Raw genomic sequence first — 19,086 nt, forward strand, 5'->3', positions numbered from 1 at the left:
AGGAAACTGGGTGGTCCTCAGATACTCAAAACACAACCCCCCACCCTCCACAGCCCAAGGCCGAGTACTGGGATCCCTCCTCGATAGCTGAATTCTGCTCATATTTACTCCAGACAGCAGGTACAGACAGTGAGGGCCGCAGAGAAAATACCATTATAAAATAGATTCCTCCCTTCTCCCCTCTGTTTTGCTAAGAGAAGCCCAAGGACAGGACCACAGGCTGGTGGCCGCAGAAGATGGTAAAACCCCACGTGCTTTCTGCCTTGCTCACATTGATTAGAACCCACCGATTCCGGGCACCCCAAGTTTTCGTGGGGGGAGCAGAGGATGCGGTGATGCTCAGATGGCAGAAGGGAACGCGAAACAGCCTCTGGGAACGGAGTTTCAATAGGCAGCTTTTGAAAAAAGGCCAGCAGAGAACCAGCTATTTTTCCATGCAGAAGCCTGAATGTGTTTATCTGCAGCTCAGACACGGAATGAATCATGGAAGCACATCCCCAGGCACCAAGAAGTGAATCCCAAAGGATTTTCTGTTTTGCCTGTGAAACGCTAGCAGACTAAATGCCCAAAGAGGGCTTTAGGACGGCAGCTGGAGTTACAAGCAGCAGACGGTTTGATTGCTGTTTCTGGGCACACATGGATGGATTTCCTGACTCTCAGAGTCTCCTGACTCTCTTCCTGCAGACACTGAATTTGAAACTTGAAGTGACTTAATGAAGAAACCTCTTTGCATAAGACAAGGACAGCAATGGACAGTCTTCGAGACAAACAAATGGGCTGGGATGTCCTCCATCACATGGGGACCACGAGTGGCCCCAGCTCCTATTTCCAGGCTCTTCCTTCCTCTCCCCCTACATGACAGTCTTGGCCAAGGGGTTCTCTGAGCCCCCCCCAGCGCTCAGGGTTCTCTAAGTGCCTGACCACGACAACCAGAATCAGGACCTCCTTCTCAGAAGACATTTCAAAAATGTCTACTTCTGGCAGAGCAGCACGGTGAGGGTTTGCTAGAAACATTCACCTCGGGAGCCAGTCACTACCTGGCTCTCATGCACCTCTCCTACCTTTCCATCATGGAAAAAATCCTTTTTCTCTCCCTCCGGTTTTATTTTAACTCTTCTCAACTTCCATTTCCCAATAAAGAAAGCAAACACTGACCTCTCAGGAAATCTTCCACTATTTTAAAAGTTTGCACTTGTCAGTTGCACCGGTAACGATATAAATCAACATCTCCAGAGGAGAAGGAACCAGACTATTTTAACTTTCATTTCCTAGAAAACCTCTAGAGATTCATCTTCTCTCCATATTGTTTCAACTTTGTCCTAAATTTGCAAGTTTCCACTTCTCTCCTTTTTTTTTTTTCCTCACAGCTTCCAGACTGAGTTCTACCTTGCAGCTAAAACCAGATACCATTGCACTAATGGCATACATACCATTAGTATAGTAATCCCAGCTTGCTTGGTGCATCTTTAAGTACCCATAGATCACACTGAGCAATAACTGACACTAGAAAAGATTTGAAATATCCACTGAAGAGGAAAAACAGCAAAAAAAAAAGCAATACTTTAAAATTAACTCTAACTAATTTGTGTAGGAATTATGAATGATACAATGATTCATTTTCTGAATTTTAATACAAATTTTAATTCTCCTCTAGGAACTACCTGTTCATGAAACTTTCTTCTAGGATAGTTTTCATTGAAGAAAATTGTACCCAGAACTGGAACTCAATGTTTATTCTGAGCAACTTTTAAATTTACAATTCCATTTCTGATGGAATAATCCCGTCATCTCCTTCAATTCCTGAACTAAAACTCAAGCAGCAGTTGATTCACCCCCTTGACAAAAACCACCTTTCAAGATCCTCCAAACCTCTTTCAAAAGGAACAGGTGGGATGGGGCACCGGAGGAAGGTCTTTTCATCATTTTCCTTCAACAGGTGTTGGTGCAAACAAACTCCCTACACTCAAAACTCACATTAAAAGCAAAACCCACTGCTTTGACAATCATCTTGCCAGATGATATTCAGAGCAGACATACAAATTTGTGTACAAATTCCAGAATTTTTTAAATGGCCTATTTAAATTCTTTGTAATTTCCCTGAGTATTTTCTTGGCTTCAGCTTTATGGGACGGTTTTACAACCTGCACGAGGAACACAAAGACCATTCACCAGTGTTTGCCAAAAGGGAAAAAGTGACAACACTTGCACTTCTATGATGATTTCTATAGAGATTTATCTTCTAGCACTGTGAATATGCTACATCAAGCCTTTCACCTTTACAGGTTTGGTGACACCTACCAGGGCAACATTTTTTTCAAGGAGGTCCAAAGTGACCTCGTTGACGGCAACAAGCGAGCAGTGCTATAGAGAGCTATGCTAAAGGATTACACCAGAAGAGGCTCCTACAACCACAGAGCATTTTAAATGACTGAATAAATTAGCACTTTGTGGTGTAAGAGCAACGCTGAGTTCCTAGAGTGCACTTTTCCCCCTGGCAATGTCCCAACCAGGGAAAGGAGCAAGAACATTTTCCAGCCCTTGGCACTGGGATGTCCTGCCCCACCAGCAGAATTAGAGTCCCGGTAACAACAAACTTTAATCAAGCTTTAAAAACAGCAGCAATGGATTTGCATAAAAAACATCTCGATGAAAATGGGAGGAAAATTCCCACAAATATGTCTGTGCCTAAGGTGAAAACACATTAGTTTCATTTAAGGTATCCTTTCAGTTCTAATTCTACGTAAGATACAAATAGATCTACTCAAAAGCTCTCCACACCACCACAAACACACTTCTCTCCTGCTGTCCCATCGACAACCAAACCACTGCAGACAGATGCAGGATTAAAGCTTAGAGTCACTTTAAGGCCACAAAGTTCTAAGAGACACTGCATCTGAGGACAGCATCTCCCTCAGCCCCAAACCTTACAGAAGAACATACTTGTGTGTCAAATTACCAGGAAAAAAAACGCATAGAAAAAAAAAATAAACACACTTTGTAAGTATGACAACATACAATGGAGGAAACATCAACTTCAGTTAATTTCGAGAACATCCTCACATGCTACTTCTAGCTTAGGATGCTGCAAATGGGCAGGGTTCATTGCGGAGAGCTGGTAGAGCTACCAGAGCAGCCCTCTGCCAGGGAGCAGAATAACACATTGATAACCTCCCCTTTTAATTTCAAAATGCCTTACTTATTTTTATAACACTGGGCTAGTTTTCGTTTCATGAATAACCTTCTGATTTTTAACTGGAAGCTGAATGGAACCCGTTCATCTGAAGAGTAAATCAAACCTCGTGCCCCCGGTTATGAAAAAACTGACACCTTCTGCCTACACTTCACATCCATCTACAGAGGCGAAACGTGGATGCAGGCAATGAACTATTCCGAGATATTTCCAGTTGCGATTACTCAGTTTCCCATTCTCATTTCTGATTTTCCAGCTCTGCAAAGCACAGCCCGTTCACGCAGATGTCTAACTTCACAGGTGTCGCAAGGTGCCAGCCAGTGTGGCACCCGCCTTCCCTCCCCAGACAGCGATATTTGTGGCAGCAGGCACAGCACAGAGACGAGGACAGGGCTGCCAGCTCACCCATGGGCACGCTCAGACTTCCCATTTTTGGGTCTGGCAATAACAAAGCTCAGACCTGCTTCACCCTGCACGTCGCTGCTGAGAACTCAATGAACTCTTCAGACAAGTTGATGTCCCACTCGCCCCACACCTTCTCCCTCATCTGCCTCAATGCAATCCCTGCAGGAAAGATGATGGCAAGTTTTTCTGCCATTTCTGCATCACCCAGGCTTTTCTGGACAGTGGCAAACCACTATGCCCAGGGACCATGTTCATCACATTCTCATCACCACAGCAGCAGAAAGAGCCGAGGTAATAGATGAAGTCCTACCTCCCACGTAAAGGCTGGGACAGTGATGTACCCACTGCCTCCTGCTCTTTCGTATGTGGGGAGGAGGAAGAAAGAATGTTAAAGCTAAAAATAACAAACCCCAAAATCGCTGAGGTTTTTTTTTTTCATAACTCCACAAGCCACTGTTTCAGGCACAATCTAAACATGGAAAATTTGAGGCCCAACACACTGACCCTTCAGAAGACACGTGCATTGCAAAACAGTCAGTTTCAGTCGAAAAAATCTATTCCGGCTATATCTAAGACCGGTTGCAATCAATGCAAATAAAATACCATCTATAAACATTTAGCAACTGAAATGACACAAAATGTTCTTTGTTCACAACTTGTTCCAGTTGTCCTCCTCCACCAGCTGTTTTTCTTTCCTATGCCATGGTTACCGAGTTCCCCCCGCCTCTTAAAATGAAGCAAAGAACATATTCATCTACCACTTAAAGCAAAGACGCCTTATCCGAGTTAATCTGTTGGCCAAATTCAAAGCTGTTTGGTGCTTTGCAGGTATCTTGTGACAATTTCATCCAGTTCAAACGCTCCTGGTGGAACCTATTTGGGTTTGCTTTCGTTGTAAGGCTATTTATTTGCTTTTCAATACTTGACGCTTAAGAAATCCTGTCCTCTTAACTCACCAAAATATAGCGGGCGAGACAAGGTACAGTTTTATTTCAGTATTTTAATTCAAAACAAACCCACTGAAAAACCCCGCCCCTGCAGCTCCCTCATTAAGGGTCTGATCCAAGTCCCATTAACGTCAAGAGATGATCTGCCCCTGACGCACTCGAGTGCTGGCTTGGATCCCTAGATCATCACAATCCAATTTCATCTCCCGGTTATGTTATAGAAACCGGCTCAAACATGAAGAGCGACTGAAAAAAAATCAAGCAAAAGTTGCCTGTAACTCCAGCTGTCACTCGCACCCTGCTATTTTAAACATCTGCAGCCTGCGCAGCCCGTGTAGGGCGCAGCAACACACACGTATGTGGACACTGAGTCACCCCCAGGAACAGACAGTATAACCCGCAGCTTTGAAACCCCATTAGGAAAATACTAGTGGGAACTAACAAGAGCCACATTTTGTTATAAAATCTCAGCTTCGCTGAACAAAACTTAATTTAAGGAACTGATGACATCAGAAATACTGCAGTCAGATAATTATAGTGAATTACACTGCAACCCAGGCATTCAGATACTCTTTATAAAGAAAAAAGTTGTGTTTCTTATATTGGCAAGTGAGGTTGTCAGGGGTACCAGGTCTTCTCCCAAGAACCATGAAGCACTCATTTCACACGAGTCGTGTGAGCACATTATGTCTACATTTCTTTAAACGGGTCATAGGGTGTCTAGAGATTGAATGCCATGGGATTCCATCCTCAACCAGCATCATTAACATGAGAGTTCAAAAATACTCAACAAAATTTTGTTGGTAGAGAAAACAAGCTATGGTTACTTGCCACCAAAACCCAAAGGATACATTGAATTAAAGGAAAATATTTTCATTCCCAAACAAAGCAAGTTAACAAGTGCTAGGTCTATTTTTGTGCAGATAAAGTAGAACAAAAATAATTTGAAAATAAACTTTTTTACACACTCTTGTCTCATCTTGGAAAGAAGGGCATGGAGCAAAAATCACCAAAGAGGAAGCCATACGATCCTGCAGAAACCCACTGCCTCGGCTAAGAAAAGGAGAGAAAAAGGGAGAGGGAAAGGAAATGCTCTTCCAGGAGTTCAGATCTCTCAGTTGGGCTGTGTTCTCCCGTCCCTCTGGCTGCTTTCCGATTTCCATCCACTTTGCCAGGAAACTGCTGAAACTCCAAAAAGCTGTTACGGAGACAGGACATTCCCAGACTGCCATTGTGCCATTTGGTGGAGCACTTGCTAATTTTAGAGCAGAGGAGGGACACGCTGGGACAATTAGCCAAGAGCCACTCCTGGCTCTTTGCTCCAACCCATCTTCAGACAAAACTCACACCCAAACAATGAGACCGACAACAACTCCCTCCCTTCAAACACAAACAAAAAACAGGCAAAGGAGGATCCACCGTGCCTTTTTTGGCAGAATACATCTTTTGGGGGACACGTGCGTTTCAACCCCAAAAGCGACCACTGGAAATAAATACCCTTTGCCCAACAGCACCTTCTGCAGAAGACCCACCTGCAAACGGTGATGGTTGCAAAGCCGGGGGGGGGAGGAGACCATTTAACAGCAGAGGATGGGGAAGGTGGCCAGAGAGAACTCTCCCAAACAGGATCTGACTGCATCCCACAAGAGACCAGCTGGTTGCAGGGATGATAATTGGCATGAACTGGTTCGATAGAGCCATCTCCAGGCTGAAGGGCAAGAGCTCTCCCACCGGACCCCCCTTCTCTGCACTGCCCAGCTGGGAACAGATCGACCCCCTTTCGAGATGGGGAAAGGAACCCGTAAATAAGCGTATATAAACATCATACCTTTAACAACACAACATCTACAGTCCTGTCCACCTTGGAGATGTCGCACAGGCTGTATCGCCTCTTGTGGCGTTCGTACATTTTGTCCAAAAAGCCGGGAGGGGAGAAGCAGAGCCCACCATGAACCCCGGGCTGACCAACGGCCGGGCGCGCTCCAGACCTCTCACATACGTGCTCAGAGGAGATCCCGTGTCCCAGCACACCCGCCTGCCCGAGCCTCTTCGCTGGAAAAACAAAATCCCAGAGCTGCCACCGGCTGAGAAAGTCTTCTCGGAACAGATTTGCTTACAAAGGCAACGCAGGAACTTAGAGCAAACAGAAGATATTTGAAGAGAGCTTTAAACATATAGGATTACTTTTTTTGCAACGGCTAAGAATGGTATCAGTCTTCCTGTTATAGTAATAATAATAATAATAATAATAATAATAATAAAAAACAAAACCACACCACGTTTTCCAGACAACTTTGATATCCAAAAAAGCACCAGAATAAAAATCCTGCCCGAAAAAAGAACAAAAGCCAGATGTGTGCAGCAGGAACCCTGACGCTCCAAGAAGGCAGGCAGAAGGTAGGCTCAGCCACGACGGGTCTAATTCAGGAGAAAAAGGAAAAGAAGAAAAAAAAAAAAAAAGCCGATCACCGTATCCAATGTAAATACTGTCAGAAACGTGTTATTTTCTTTCACGTCCTCGAGCACTGAAAGAAACAATAAAAAAAGGTACTTTTCTCCTTTGGAGTCAGTCCACTGTTCGCCAGACAGGAGGGCTCGGTTTTGCTTTAAGTTTAAATTTCTAATGACAGCAGAGGGCAAAAGGAAAGAAAATAATGAAATAAAGCCACTCCCTCCTGGTTTGGGCTGGGACGTCACTTGCCTTTTTAGTCCTGCACCAGTGTTCTCCCAGCTTTCAAAATTTCTTTGCAGTTGTGGGAGCATGATTCATCTCTTCAGAGAGATTGGGGAAAAAAAAAAAAAAAAAAAAAAAAAAAAAAAAAAAAAAAAAAAAAAAAAAAAAAAAAAGAGGAGGGAGGGAGGGAGGGGGGGAAGAAAAAAGCAGCAGCTTTTCTAAGCCAGCCTCTTCCACCTCCGGCTGCAGGCACTCGGCGTGGTTGCTCGGTCCAAAAAAGAGACTGGGAAGCGAAGGGCCGTGTTTTCGGAGAGGTAAAAAGACTCTTCCCCCTCTCCCCCAAGCCAGGTGAATGGAAGACAATTTCAGGCTTAACGCTTCCCCGAAACAGGAATGGAAACTTATGATTTAATCAGTTCACAAACACCCCAAAAAAAAAAAAAAAAAGGGAATAAAAAAAGGAAATCAGCCATTTACTTTTTTTTTTGGTTTCCAACACAGAGTAAAAGATTTCAGCAACTTGTTCTCCAGAAAATACAATTTTCCCTCTTTTATTCCAGTCTGAAAAGCGGACCCTTTTTTTTTTTAAAAAAAAAAAAAAACCCTCTGAGTTGGTGGGTTTTTTTCTTCTTCTTCTTTCTAATGCTGGGCCAGTGGGAGCGTCTCTCCCCTCTCAATAGCTCATTCACATCAGCTGGGCCCTGCCTGCGCTGCCACATGGTTTCCTGTTTTCAAACTGCCCCCTTGCAGCCCCCTCCGCTTTCCACCCCACCCTGACCTCTCCAGGGATGAAATCTTTCCATACTTCCCCGGCTTTAGACATTCTCTCATTCACCGATTCAAAAGGGAAGGGGGGCGGTGAAAAAAAAATAAAAGAAAAAGAAAAAAAAAAAAAAAAGAAGAAAAGGGGAAAGAGGGGGGTGTTTCTGTATTTGGGAGTTTGTAGCCAGCAGAATTTGCTGCTTTTCTGGGTAGACAAGCTGGAAATGGAGGAATTGTTAATCCCGTGTTGCAAAGCAGGAAACACAGACATCGGAAACAGCATTTATCAACCCAAGGCTTAATTGCAGATCTCCAAGAGCCATCCTCGGCAGCGTGGGCTGGACTGGCCCATCTCCTGCTGGGATTTGCTGCGCTCGTGGAGCACAGTGAAGGGTTCTGAACCCATCCATCGCGACCAGGCACTCCAGCTCCTCTCTTCCCAGTGCTACCCAGTCTTCTGCCCACCCAAACCCATTGCACATCAGCTTCTCTGTGAGTAACACAGGAACTGACCCTCCTCCGCGCCTGCTTGGTGAAACACCGAAGAACGGGAGTTTACAGCAACACAAAGTCCTATTTTGGGCTCTCCTGGTTATGACACCCCCAATCCCTGCAGCCAGATTATGCAAAAGCGTAATTACCCTCTAAATTTAGACTCAGAGAGAGAGCTCAGAAGGGTGTCTTTCCCTAAGACTACAGCACAGCTTGGTGGCACGGTGGCCAGTCACCGCTGGAAGGTCCACCTTTGGGCATCACATCACCTCATGCAGTGGAATGGACTGGGGAGTCACATGGACCAGCTCTTCCCAGTAAGTGACACAGGTATGCTCTTACCTACTCAACGCAAGGTATCTCCCCCCGCTTTCATTAGGCTCCAGTCTCTCCCTCACAACCCAAAGCTTCATCTCCACCACACCACCAGCTGAACTGAAGAGGATCTCCTCTATGAGGCTCTCTTACAGCTACAGTCCCCAGCTCGAGATCTCAGCCAATGACTCCTTAGAACGAGGGGAGCTTCTGCTTTCAGTATTAGGACACACACAAAATGTGGTAGTACTTTGGGGACTTTCTGGAGCCACCAGTTTTCTCCACAAGTAATGAATCCCAGCAATCATGTGCCTGTCGAGATGAGGAATCAGAAATGGCTGTGACAGCATTCCAGCCCCTCAAACACTACCATAAAAGGCAGGGATTTCCTCAAATCTAAATTTACAAGACAGGAACCTATAAACAGAGTGTGTGAATTTAGTTCAGGTAAAGGAATTTGCAGCAGTCGCTGTGCCTTAAGGATGCTCTAATGTTTCATTATGGAGCACTTGTGGTTTTTTTTTAACTGATACAGCAGTTAATTTTGTTTTCAACCCAATTTAATTACAGCTGCTGGTATATAAGGCTGAGACTTATCCAAGCAACAAATGCACAGCTCTGGGTGCTCCACTTAAAGCACTTCACCTTAGAGCTGCGGAGACCCTCCGGCATCCAGGAAGGATGTCCAGCTGCAGGGCTCAAGCAATGTCCACCTCGCAGAAGAGACCACCACGTGAGCATCACTACTAACTGCGGCAGAGCATCTTCCACGGAGATTGCAAAGGAGGTCTGACTTGTTGCTGCATCAACACCCGGATTTTTGTGGCTCACATTATCTCCCGCTTCCTACACATAAAGATAAATGAGAAACATCTCTAACCAAAGGAGGTGGGAGACAGACTGGGAGACGCACAACCATCACAGCAGGAAGTTAAAAAGAGGAGACCAGTTTTTCTGAGCTGAGCACAAGCATCTTGGCATGGCCAAAAGCCACATGTAGCCCAACATGTGCCTTCGTGGGGCAGGAGGGAACAAAGTTCTGGTGGAAGGCACAGGCAGGGTGACTCTGGGCACAGGACGTGTCCCAGGACTCAGTACACGTCCATGCCCTACCTGTGAATCAAGATGATGACCTGCCTTCCTCCATAATTATGTATCTTGATCTAGTAAAGGTCGCCAGCTGATCCCTTTGAACACCTCTACACCTTCAGCCGCAGAGGGAAATAACACAAACAAACAAATAAACCCACAAAATATATCCCCCCACACTTCTCCCTTCTCTTTTTCTTTTCAGATTTAAGCTTCCAAATCCCTAATTTGTTCCAAGAGTTTTCCTGTGGTTATGTTCCTGACTCACAGCCAAGATCAGGAGGCCAATGACGACTACAGACACCCAAAGTCCATCTCATCTTCATTTCCAGACTTTACTGCTGAAGGGGGGCGGGGAGGGGGAAGAAATGTAATATAAACAAATAGAAGATAATGTGCCAGACAAACTCCCCCCTCCCTTGGGAGACCATCGCTCTCTTCCCACGTTAGGTGGGGCTTTTGCTGCGTTGTTTGAGGCCAGAACTCTTGTCTTGCTCCCAGCCTTACATCCACAGGGGCAGCCGAGCAGATGCTGAGACAGACTCAGCCCGGACGAAGCAGAACAAAGATTTCCAGCCTCCTTTCTCCATCTATTTAAGGCAGTCCCTCGAATGCCGGACGCGTGTTTATATAGTATATAGCATTTATCCTCAGCAACACAACGCACCAGACAAGGAGAGGATAAAGATTACATTAAAAAAAACCCACAAAAAAACCAAACCTAACTCCAAGGAGTAAATAATTCTCGTTTTTTTGGGCGAGTTGCTCAAAATGGAGCAGAGAGGCGAGCGGCAGCCCCAGCCACCAGCTGCTGATGCGACAGTTCTGGGCTCCTTATTGAAAACATCTGGAAGCGCTGAGCCGCTTTGTGCAGACAGGAGTTTGAAACTATCCAATCGTTTCATATCCAAACCAAAGTCCAGCGCTGCGGATTTCAAGGGAAGGAAAAGGGAAGGGGGGGTGGGGGTAAGGCGCTCGATCGCACCATATGATCTGTAACTCATCCAGATAAAACTCCTCCTCCTCTACCCGCTAACAGACCTCTTAATGACAAGGAAATCATGGTTATTCTGAAACAGACTGCACTATTGTTATCTGTTTCAAATTACTTTTGCCATATCGTTATGAAACACTGAAAATGATGCAATCTGCAGAAATACTCAGGCGCATTAACTTTTTTAACTGTGGCTCTGATACGAACTCATGGAGCAGTAGATGAAAGGAAAAAAGTTCTCCCTGTTTTAAGCAAGTTAAAACCCACTTTTGGGCACTAAACACAGGAGATAATAAATTCGTCAGACAGTAAGAGAAAAGAATTACAATTTCAATTGCTCTTTTCTTAAAAGAAATCAGCTTTTTGGAAAGGGTTTTAAAATTTTTTTGTTTCTGGCACTTGCAGGGATAGACAAAACAAACCCCTTTTTTTCTAAAACTAAATAAGGCAAAGGAAATCTGCACTCTAATACTCCAAAAAGCCTGTAAGAGGAGCGCGTCCAATCTGGAAGGGATCGCACAGCCATGGTGTCTGCCGGGAGGCAGGTCAGCCCCCGCGCCAGAGGAGACCGAGACGGATGCTCCAACGTGGATTTTGAAGAAGACCAGGCCACTGCTGAGCGCTCACTCACGCTGCAGACCTTGGTCATGAGCCCTGGATGTCAGGTAACACATCTCTCATTTTTGCAGGAGCATTGCAAGACTGAGAGGAGTTTTGTCACCGACCTGCTCCCACCCTGCCTGTCCATCCATCTGCATCCCTGTGGACTTTGGTCCAGGACCACATCTCTCTGATCATGGCGCGACCCGCCAGCATCCCACCAATCTTCCTTCATAGGGTGGCCCCAAAAGGCTGATCGTGATTTTGGATGCCTCTAGGAGGTAGGGCATCGAAAGAAGAGGAGTCACAGAGAGGGATGTGGACAGTCCCCTGGGATCAGGCATCACAGCTGTAGCAGTGCTGCTGTAAGGGGGAAGGTCAGTGATGCAGGCAACAAACCTTCACAATCCTGGTCCTAAACCACCTCGAGATTCACCAGCTTAACTTAATCCTTGGGGCAAATCGTCCAAAAGTACCAACACAAGTTTTATTCTCCAGCCTGGGCAGCCCTGACTCTCCTAAAACTTCTCTATTTACATCATTCAGATCTTCACACAAAGGTCTGGAGAGAGGCATTTCCTCGCAGAGCAGTTCCGGGGCTTTGGGACAACACGACCAAGCTGAATTTTATATCCAAACAAACCACCGTACAGCTGCAGCCTGCATTAGAGCTCAGAGACATAACCATCTAATAAACAGCTGAAGAACCACAAAGGAGGAACAAGGAGGGCTTGGAAAGCTGTCAGACATATGGATACATGGAGCACGTGTTTTGAGAAAATACAAAAACACCTTGAGAGACCTTCAACCATTTCCTGACCTTCCCTTTTCTAATATTTCTCAGAGACTCGGTGTATGTTCCTCAGGAATTTCTATTGTCCAAATAACCTTTGGAAAAATGCTGAAGCTTTGGTGTGCCACGGAGCATGCCTGAACATCCTTCCAGAGGAAGTCAACTGCCCATCCCACTGCTCCCAAACGGCTACAGGAGAAACACATCCCACGCAGGAGATTAGCAACCCCTCAGCTGACTTTACATCAGTTTGCAACATCTAGTTCTGCCTTTACCAAAAATAACTGCAAATCGAGATGTCTGGCTGGCTGAAGTGCTGTGGGATCTTGGACCACGCCACAGATATTTATTCAGCGTGTTAAGGGAGTCGAGAGAAATACTTGCTGTCAAACACTGGCCACAGTGTTTCACCCTGTGAATTCCAGCATCCCGAAAACGGGGAAAGGAAAACACGAATGGAAAAAGTGGGAACAATCCCCAAAACAGACTGTCAAGGAGCACCTATGACCTGCAAAAGCAAATTAACCTCCCAGAAGCAACCCGAGCTGCACATCCCCTGCGTCCTCCGGGACATCGGCTGCTCCTGCGCTCTGGCACTTCCCATCAGGGCATGGGGTCTAACTATCTACAGATGGCTCAAACGCAAAAATATTGGGGTCTTTCATAAAGAATAGCACAATTTGCAACCGAGACATCTGGTTGGGAGATACTGCTTTGGTATCACAGCCGGCTCCGCCCAGCCTGAAGCTGCTGCTGAAGGGGGTCCTCAGAGAGGACATTCACTTCTTTGACTAAAGAAGTCACTTCAAATCCAGCACTAAAGCTGGTTGTGTTGGTTTAGCTCACATTGCCCTTCATGTTTTTCAGCTGCTGGTAATGAACGTGCAAATTTTACATGCACACAATGAGCAATAATCTTTGCTAATTACAGTGATTCATGTCTCCTACTCTAAACACAGGATTACAATTTCTGGGATCTGGAAAGATAATGATATAAATAAAAGTATTTAAAACAGTGGATTGCATTTATAGGCGTTTTCAAACCATCGTAAACATTATGCAAGCCATTCGGAATTGGTCTGCACAGGGTATCCACCAAATATTTGAAGGCCTGCTCAATCCACCAAATGTTTGAAGGCCTGCTCAATCCACACTAAACCCAAACAAGCAACGTCTAGTAACTCATCCTGCAGCCATTTAAATAGAAGATCATCACATTGGTCCCAAGTGCAAGAAAAAGGAGATGTTTCATTATCTATAAAGTTCACAAATGCAAAGTTCAAAGGAAATTGTCATTTTTATACCCTGCATAATAAAAAAGCATGTTCTGACATGACTGGGATAGATGCAGGATACAAGAAAGTATCGATTTACACAAATAAAAACATATGTCCCGTTATTCCATAATAACAAAGTCCAGAAAGAGTAAAGCCTTATGGTTCAAGGTATAAGGTTAAAAATTTGGATGAGTTTTTGTGCAGGAAAACAAACTACCTAGAATTCACCCTGTCTTCCAAAATCCCAGCTTGAGCCCCCGCTGGTGCAGGCACAGCAGCAGGGAGCACACTGGCATCCCGGAGCCGCCCCGGAATGCCGCCTCATTATCAGAGAGCGGTTCCGGGATACGCCTGGTGAAGGCTTCTACCTAAAGGACTTATGTATTTAGCTAAAAACAGAGACAGGATAGCAGATTACATAGATGAATTGGCGGATAAAGCCCAACAAAAATGACGTATGGTATCAGTGAGTAAAATTAATAGACAATATAAAAATGACACATCTTGAGCTGAGGAAATTATTCAACTTTTACCATTCTTTTATGCCTCCAGTTTAAGTCACTGTAATCCAATTGAAAAACAGAGAAGGGTCATTCAAATGAATAAATCATGCCAGAAAATGATTCAGCTTCCCTTCTTTTTTTTTTTTTTCTTTCCCTTTTTAATTGAAGTCCCTAAGACACAGCCCTTAGGAAGCCCACACGACTATGTATTGTCCTGGCCGGTCACCCTGTCAAAAGGGAAAAAGTTATCTCTTCTTTCATCTTGTAACTTGAAAATCTGGGAGGGAAAGTGGTGGGAAAGCAGAGCACCGTACAAAGGCACCCATCATACTCTGACCGACCGGTAACTGAGATGCTCCGAGTCCGGCCAAGCTCCCCTCTCCCCGGCAATAACAGACACTCCAGCTCACCCTCCTACTTACAACTCCCATCCAACCAATATTTTCATGCCCTCTCTACATGCATTTGGAAACTTGAAATAAAATCCAACGCAAACTTTTGAGAGGAGGCATTTGGATTCCAGCTCCTGCCTGGGAGGTCTGCTTGAGGACCACATGAGCATTCATTTGCTCACTGTTTTATCCGTTTCCCTGGTAGTCTTCTGTAAAGAATATTAAACAAACATGTCTTTACAGCTCGAGAGCCCAGGAAAGAATGTTCACCCTGTGGAAGAAACCTGTTTTTACCAATTTGTACCCCACTTTTATCTCTCTCATCTAAAGACATATATGCAAGGGTAAGGATTCATTGAGTCCACAAAGCCATCGTTAAGGACTGCTACACCAATACACACTAAATATGTTACCTTTAGCCCAATTTTAGAAAATATTCCTAAAAGGAATTATAAATATCAGGACATAACCCGTATGTATAATTAACAGTCAGATATGTGGAAGCATCGGCATTAGTGAGGAATTTTCTCAACTGTTGACACTGCTCCAGAAAAACAACAAAATATTTATTTCTAAGGTTATAAGCTAACATATGCTACATCTCCTCCACCAGCTTTTCAAAGACCCCTCTACAATAACATTTGTTGTTGCAGGGATAATTCCTAACTGGAATAACAGATCCAAACGCTGGCACCTATTCCTCTCCACTCAGTTAAAGGTAGGGAATGTCCCTGCAAACACTGGGAATTTGGGGTCAATACAGGTGTTTTAGGAAAACTTGAGTTACAGGGGGGTTTGTGGTCCCCTCTCGAATTCCTCACCTGCTACAGCTGCTGCACTTCCATACATTTAACAACTTCAATCAATAGATAAACAAACATACCCAAGCCAATGGACAATGATAACTGGGGCCAAAAATGTCAAAATTCAGCATCTCTTTTATCTGGGAGCCTGAGTTATCCTACCGATTCAGGCTATCCCAGGAGCTGCAAAGGTGGCCGCGTTGCAGATAAGGAAGATGGAGCATCTGAAATTTCTCACCAGTGACTGCAAGGAAAGGGTTGGTTTTGTTTTCTTAAGAGGAAGGGGGGGAAAACGTTCTGGTGCTCTCTCAGGGATAAAATCTAAAACATCTTCAAGACTCAGAAGCAAGAAAGCTTGCAGATGTTCTGGTGCTCTCTCCGGGCTAAAATCTAAAACATTTTCAAGACTCAGAAGCAAGAAAGCTTGCAGATAATCTGCAGAACTGATGCCAGTTCAATCAAAGCAAACCAGTAACAGCAACTGGGAGGAGTACAGACTACGCAGCATCATTCTGTATAGAAAAAAATACCCTTATCGTTATGCAATGGTTAAATAATTTAACTAGAAACCCCTTCCATCCCAAGTTAGAATTGCTGACTGCTCAGTTAGTCGTTTTGGCTATTATGTAGCATTAATCTCTGCTCTTTCTGAAGTTAGCCTTTCGGAGAAAAAAGACAACTTCAAAACATGCAAAAATTAATGAAACCCATATGTGGGATACTGTCATTATTCCATGTTTATAAGAGGATCAGGTTTTGTTAAATGGGCTTATTTAATGCAGACGCATAAGAAAAAATACCCAGCAAAAGATCTGAAAGCTATTGAAAGAAAAATATTTTCTTTGTTAACCCAAGCAGCCAGTAACAAGCAAAAAGACACAATTTAAACTAAAAGCCACTATATATTTTGGTGCAACTTTGTTTACAGCTTCACTGACAGCTTATAAAGTTCTCCTAAATAGGCAAATCTCTGCTAGATATATTTTACCCTTTTGACCCTTTTCACCCCTGTACCGTATTTATAGAATATATATATATAATGTATTTATTTAAGCTGGGACAACCTAAAAAATCAATGGCTTATGGAAACATCTGTTGGTACAGGCACACGATTTAGACCTTTTTCAACAGCTGTTGTTATTTTATGCTTATTTTGGCTAGATCAATCGGTAAGACTGGAAGAAAATATTAGTTGGTCTCCTTTCCTGACTTTGGTCTCTTGCAGCGGCTGCAGTCAGCGTCTGTTCCCTGGGAGTTTGGGGGAAAAAAAAGTCTGAATGTCCCCCAGGTCTGATCTTTCTCACCAGCCTCAGACAAGAAATAAAGGAAATACAGCTCCCAGATGGACACCTATGTTATCTCACTCATTCTCCTTAATACTGGCTTAAAATACCCCCTGCTAGAGCTGCTTTCTGCCCTGCAGAAGGGAGCTAAACCGTAGCACCCTCCGCTACCCATCTCCCTGGCTCCCCCTTCCACTCCCAGGTTTCTCCTGCCTCCCCTCCTGCTCCTTCACTGCCAGGACCCAGACATCTGCCGACATCCTCCATAACATACAATATATTGTAAAAGCCAACCTGCCAAAAGGTGTTCCACGTGCCAGACAGCGTTACTTACCAGACAGGGAACACACATTGCTCACAACAAGCCGCACAAAAACAGAATGTACTTTTCTTGGGAGACTAATGCTTACATAAAAAAAAAATAAAAACATAAATTCAACCAAAATATCCTATTTTTAAACTTGTAATTCAGCTGCTGCTTGAAACAATATGTTTCTGTATAAATACTGTTTTCTTGAAAGAGATGAAAACAACTTATAAAGCTTTTAAAGTGCGCTAAAAATCATTTTTTGGTGTATACTCAAACTGTCGAGAGCCAGAGAAAAGCAATGCTCCAAGCACAGATTTTTTTTTTTCCCCTTTGCTTTTTTTAACAGAGAGGACTTGTTTAGTCTTACCTTCTAAACCTCTTTTTTTTTCCTGCCATGCACTCCTAGTGTCACCGTCGGTATTGACTGAATTGTGCCAATCTTTCCCCAAAAGGACGGTTGCAAGAAAAGCCGGTTTAAACAGAAAACTCTTATCTGAAGGAGGAAGAGCCCCAGGTTCGCAAGCGGAGGAGATATTTCAGCATTAAAGAATTCTAGGAGCTACTCCAAGACACAAATTTTTGTTGTCTGGTGCAGTGTAAGGGTTTTAAGCCTGGAAAGAAGCTATTTATTTAGTCTATATACTTGCATTTATAACAAAGGCAGAGGATTCGTCTACAGTCTTCTGGGTGCCTTTTGCATCGTTTACAACATACAAAGTAAACCTCAGCTTCCCCAAAGACAGAAAACAAGTAATAAACAAGCCTGGACAAGCAAATCTAATGCTGTCCCCCAAATATCCAACTATGAAAAAAAAAAAAAAAAAGCCTTTAGAGGGTTCTCTCCATGTCTCCCCAAAACACAATTAAAACCAGAATTTGCAAAAAGCCCTAACCCATTTCAGCCCATGCAGCAGGGAGCAAAGGACTCTCTTTCTCCCTCCTTCCCTTTTTAACACCATTGAACCCCAATCTTTACAGTCAATGCCTCCCTTTGGGAATCTGCAGGTGGGAATTATTTGGAAATGGCGTAAGCAACCCTCCTTCTCCTTTAAAAGGCTCATAAGGGTACATTACTGCTCTTTTTCACCTCTCACACGCACGCACTTGAAGCTAAGACTTGTCCACCTCCTCCTGGGCAAGTGGGTAAGTATGCATTTCCTCACCTTGTTACAGTCAGTGAGTCAAAAATAAAAATAACAGTGAAACAAAACACCAAGAAACATTTATTCTCAGCAGACTTCAACAGCCCATCCCTGCCCATGTAAGAATCAATGCGATCTGCAGTGTAGTATTTTGGAGAGGCAGAAGAGAGCTCTGCGTTCCCAAGCACAAGATCTCAGATCGAAACCAAAGTTTCAGAGAACTGCACCTCCAGCCTTTGAAAATGTGTATTTTGGAAATAATAATCCCACCCAACCACTTTCAGGCATTTAATGTGTCCAGCTGTGTTAAGAAACCAAGCAAAAGTTCAGTGTCAAGTAAGTCAGGATTATGATCTTCTCGTGATTTATGGAGGTAAGAACAGTCTCAGACAGAAGAAAAACAAGTCACTTGACGCTAAGCAGACTCAGTACCAGGGCTCAGACTAATGAGTTAGCGAGGGTGAGGCTTCACGTTCCTGCCTCTTATCTCACCAGCTGGAAGGACAACATCTAAGAAGGGAGAACATACTCAGCTGGTAAATGAGACAGGCAGACCCAGAGCCACGGGACTTGAGAACACAGTATTAGTGTTTGCAGTAGAGGAGATGGAAGTGCTTGGGGACAGGGAGGCACAGGATATTTGAAAAAGGTGCCATGCTTCCTGCAGGGAAGAATATACCTTCAAATAACTAAATAAGGTGAAACTACTCTTATCGTCAATGGTATCAAGGCACGGTCTTTAGGGAGAATTAATATCTAACCAGGCTGAGGAAATCATAAGCCATGCACCAGTTCTTCTTCATATCTGAAAGGAAAGCAGCTTAACTCGGGTTAAAGACAGACTAGCAACAATTCCTCCGGTTTGAACTACACAAACAGAAGAGAAAGCAAACGGGATAACCCAGAAATCTTTTGGATTAGCCTCTTGGGCACAGCTAACGCCTTCATTTTCGCTGAGTACATTGCTGGCACCAAGACGATAAACAAAGTAAGCAAGAAGGGAGGGAGCAGCTAAGTTCACCACCGCTTAAGAGAAAATCAGAAAGTCAGCTACATCAAACACATGCTCATTTAGGCATAAATTTAATGCTTAAGTGAAGCAGAAAGAGAAGGTG

The 19,086-nt window shown here is 44.1% G+C and overlaps 1 protein-coding gene across 1 annotated transcript in view; it reads right to left on the reverse strand.

Moving 5' to 3' along the window:
- Positions 1-6,910, reverse strand: part of AKAP13 (A-kinase anchoring protein 13) — a 73,184-nt gene extending 66,274 nt beyond the window's left edge. The window contains exon 1 of the mRNA XM_014944571.1: positions 6,371-6,910. Coding sequence (XP_014800057.1) covers positions 6,371-6,451 — 81 coding nt within the window. The 5' untranslated portion in view covers positions 6,452-6,910. The remainder of the gene's footprint in view (positions 1-6,370) is intronic.
- Between the last annotated feature and the right edge of the window lie 12,176 nt (positions 6,911-19,086).

This window comes from Calidris pugnax, unplaced genomic scaffold, assembly GCF_001431845.1.
Source record: "Calidris pugnax isolate Ruff unplaced genomic scaffold, ASM143184v1 scaffold70, whole genome shotgun sequence".
In the NCBI taxonomy this organism is placed as follows: Eukaryota; Metazoa; Chordata; class Aves; order Charadriiformes; family Scolopacidae; genus Calidris; species Calidris pugnax.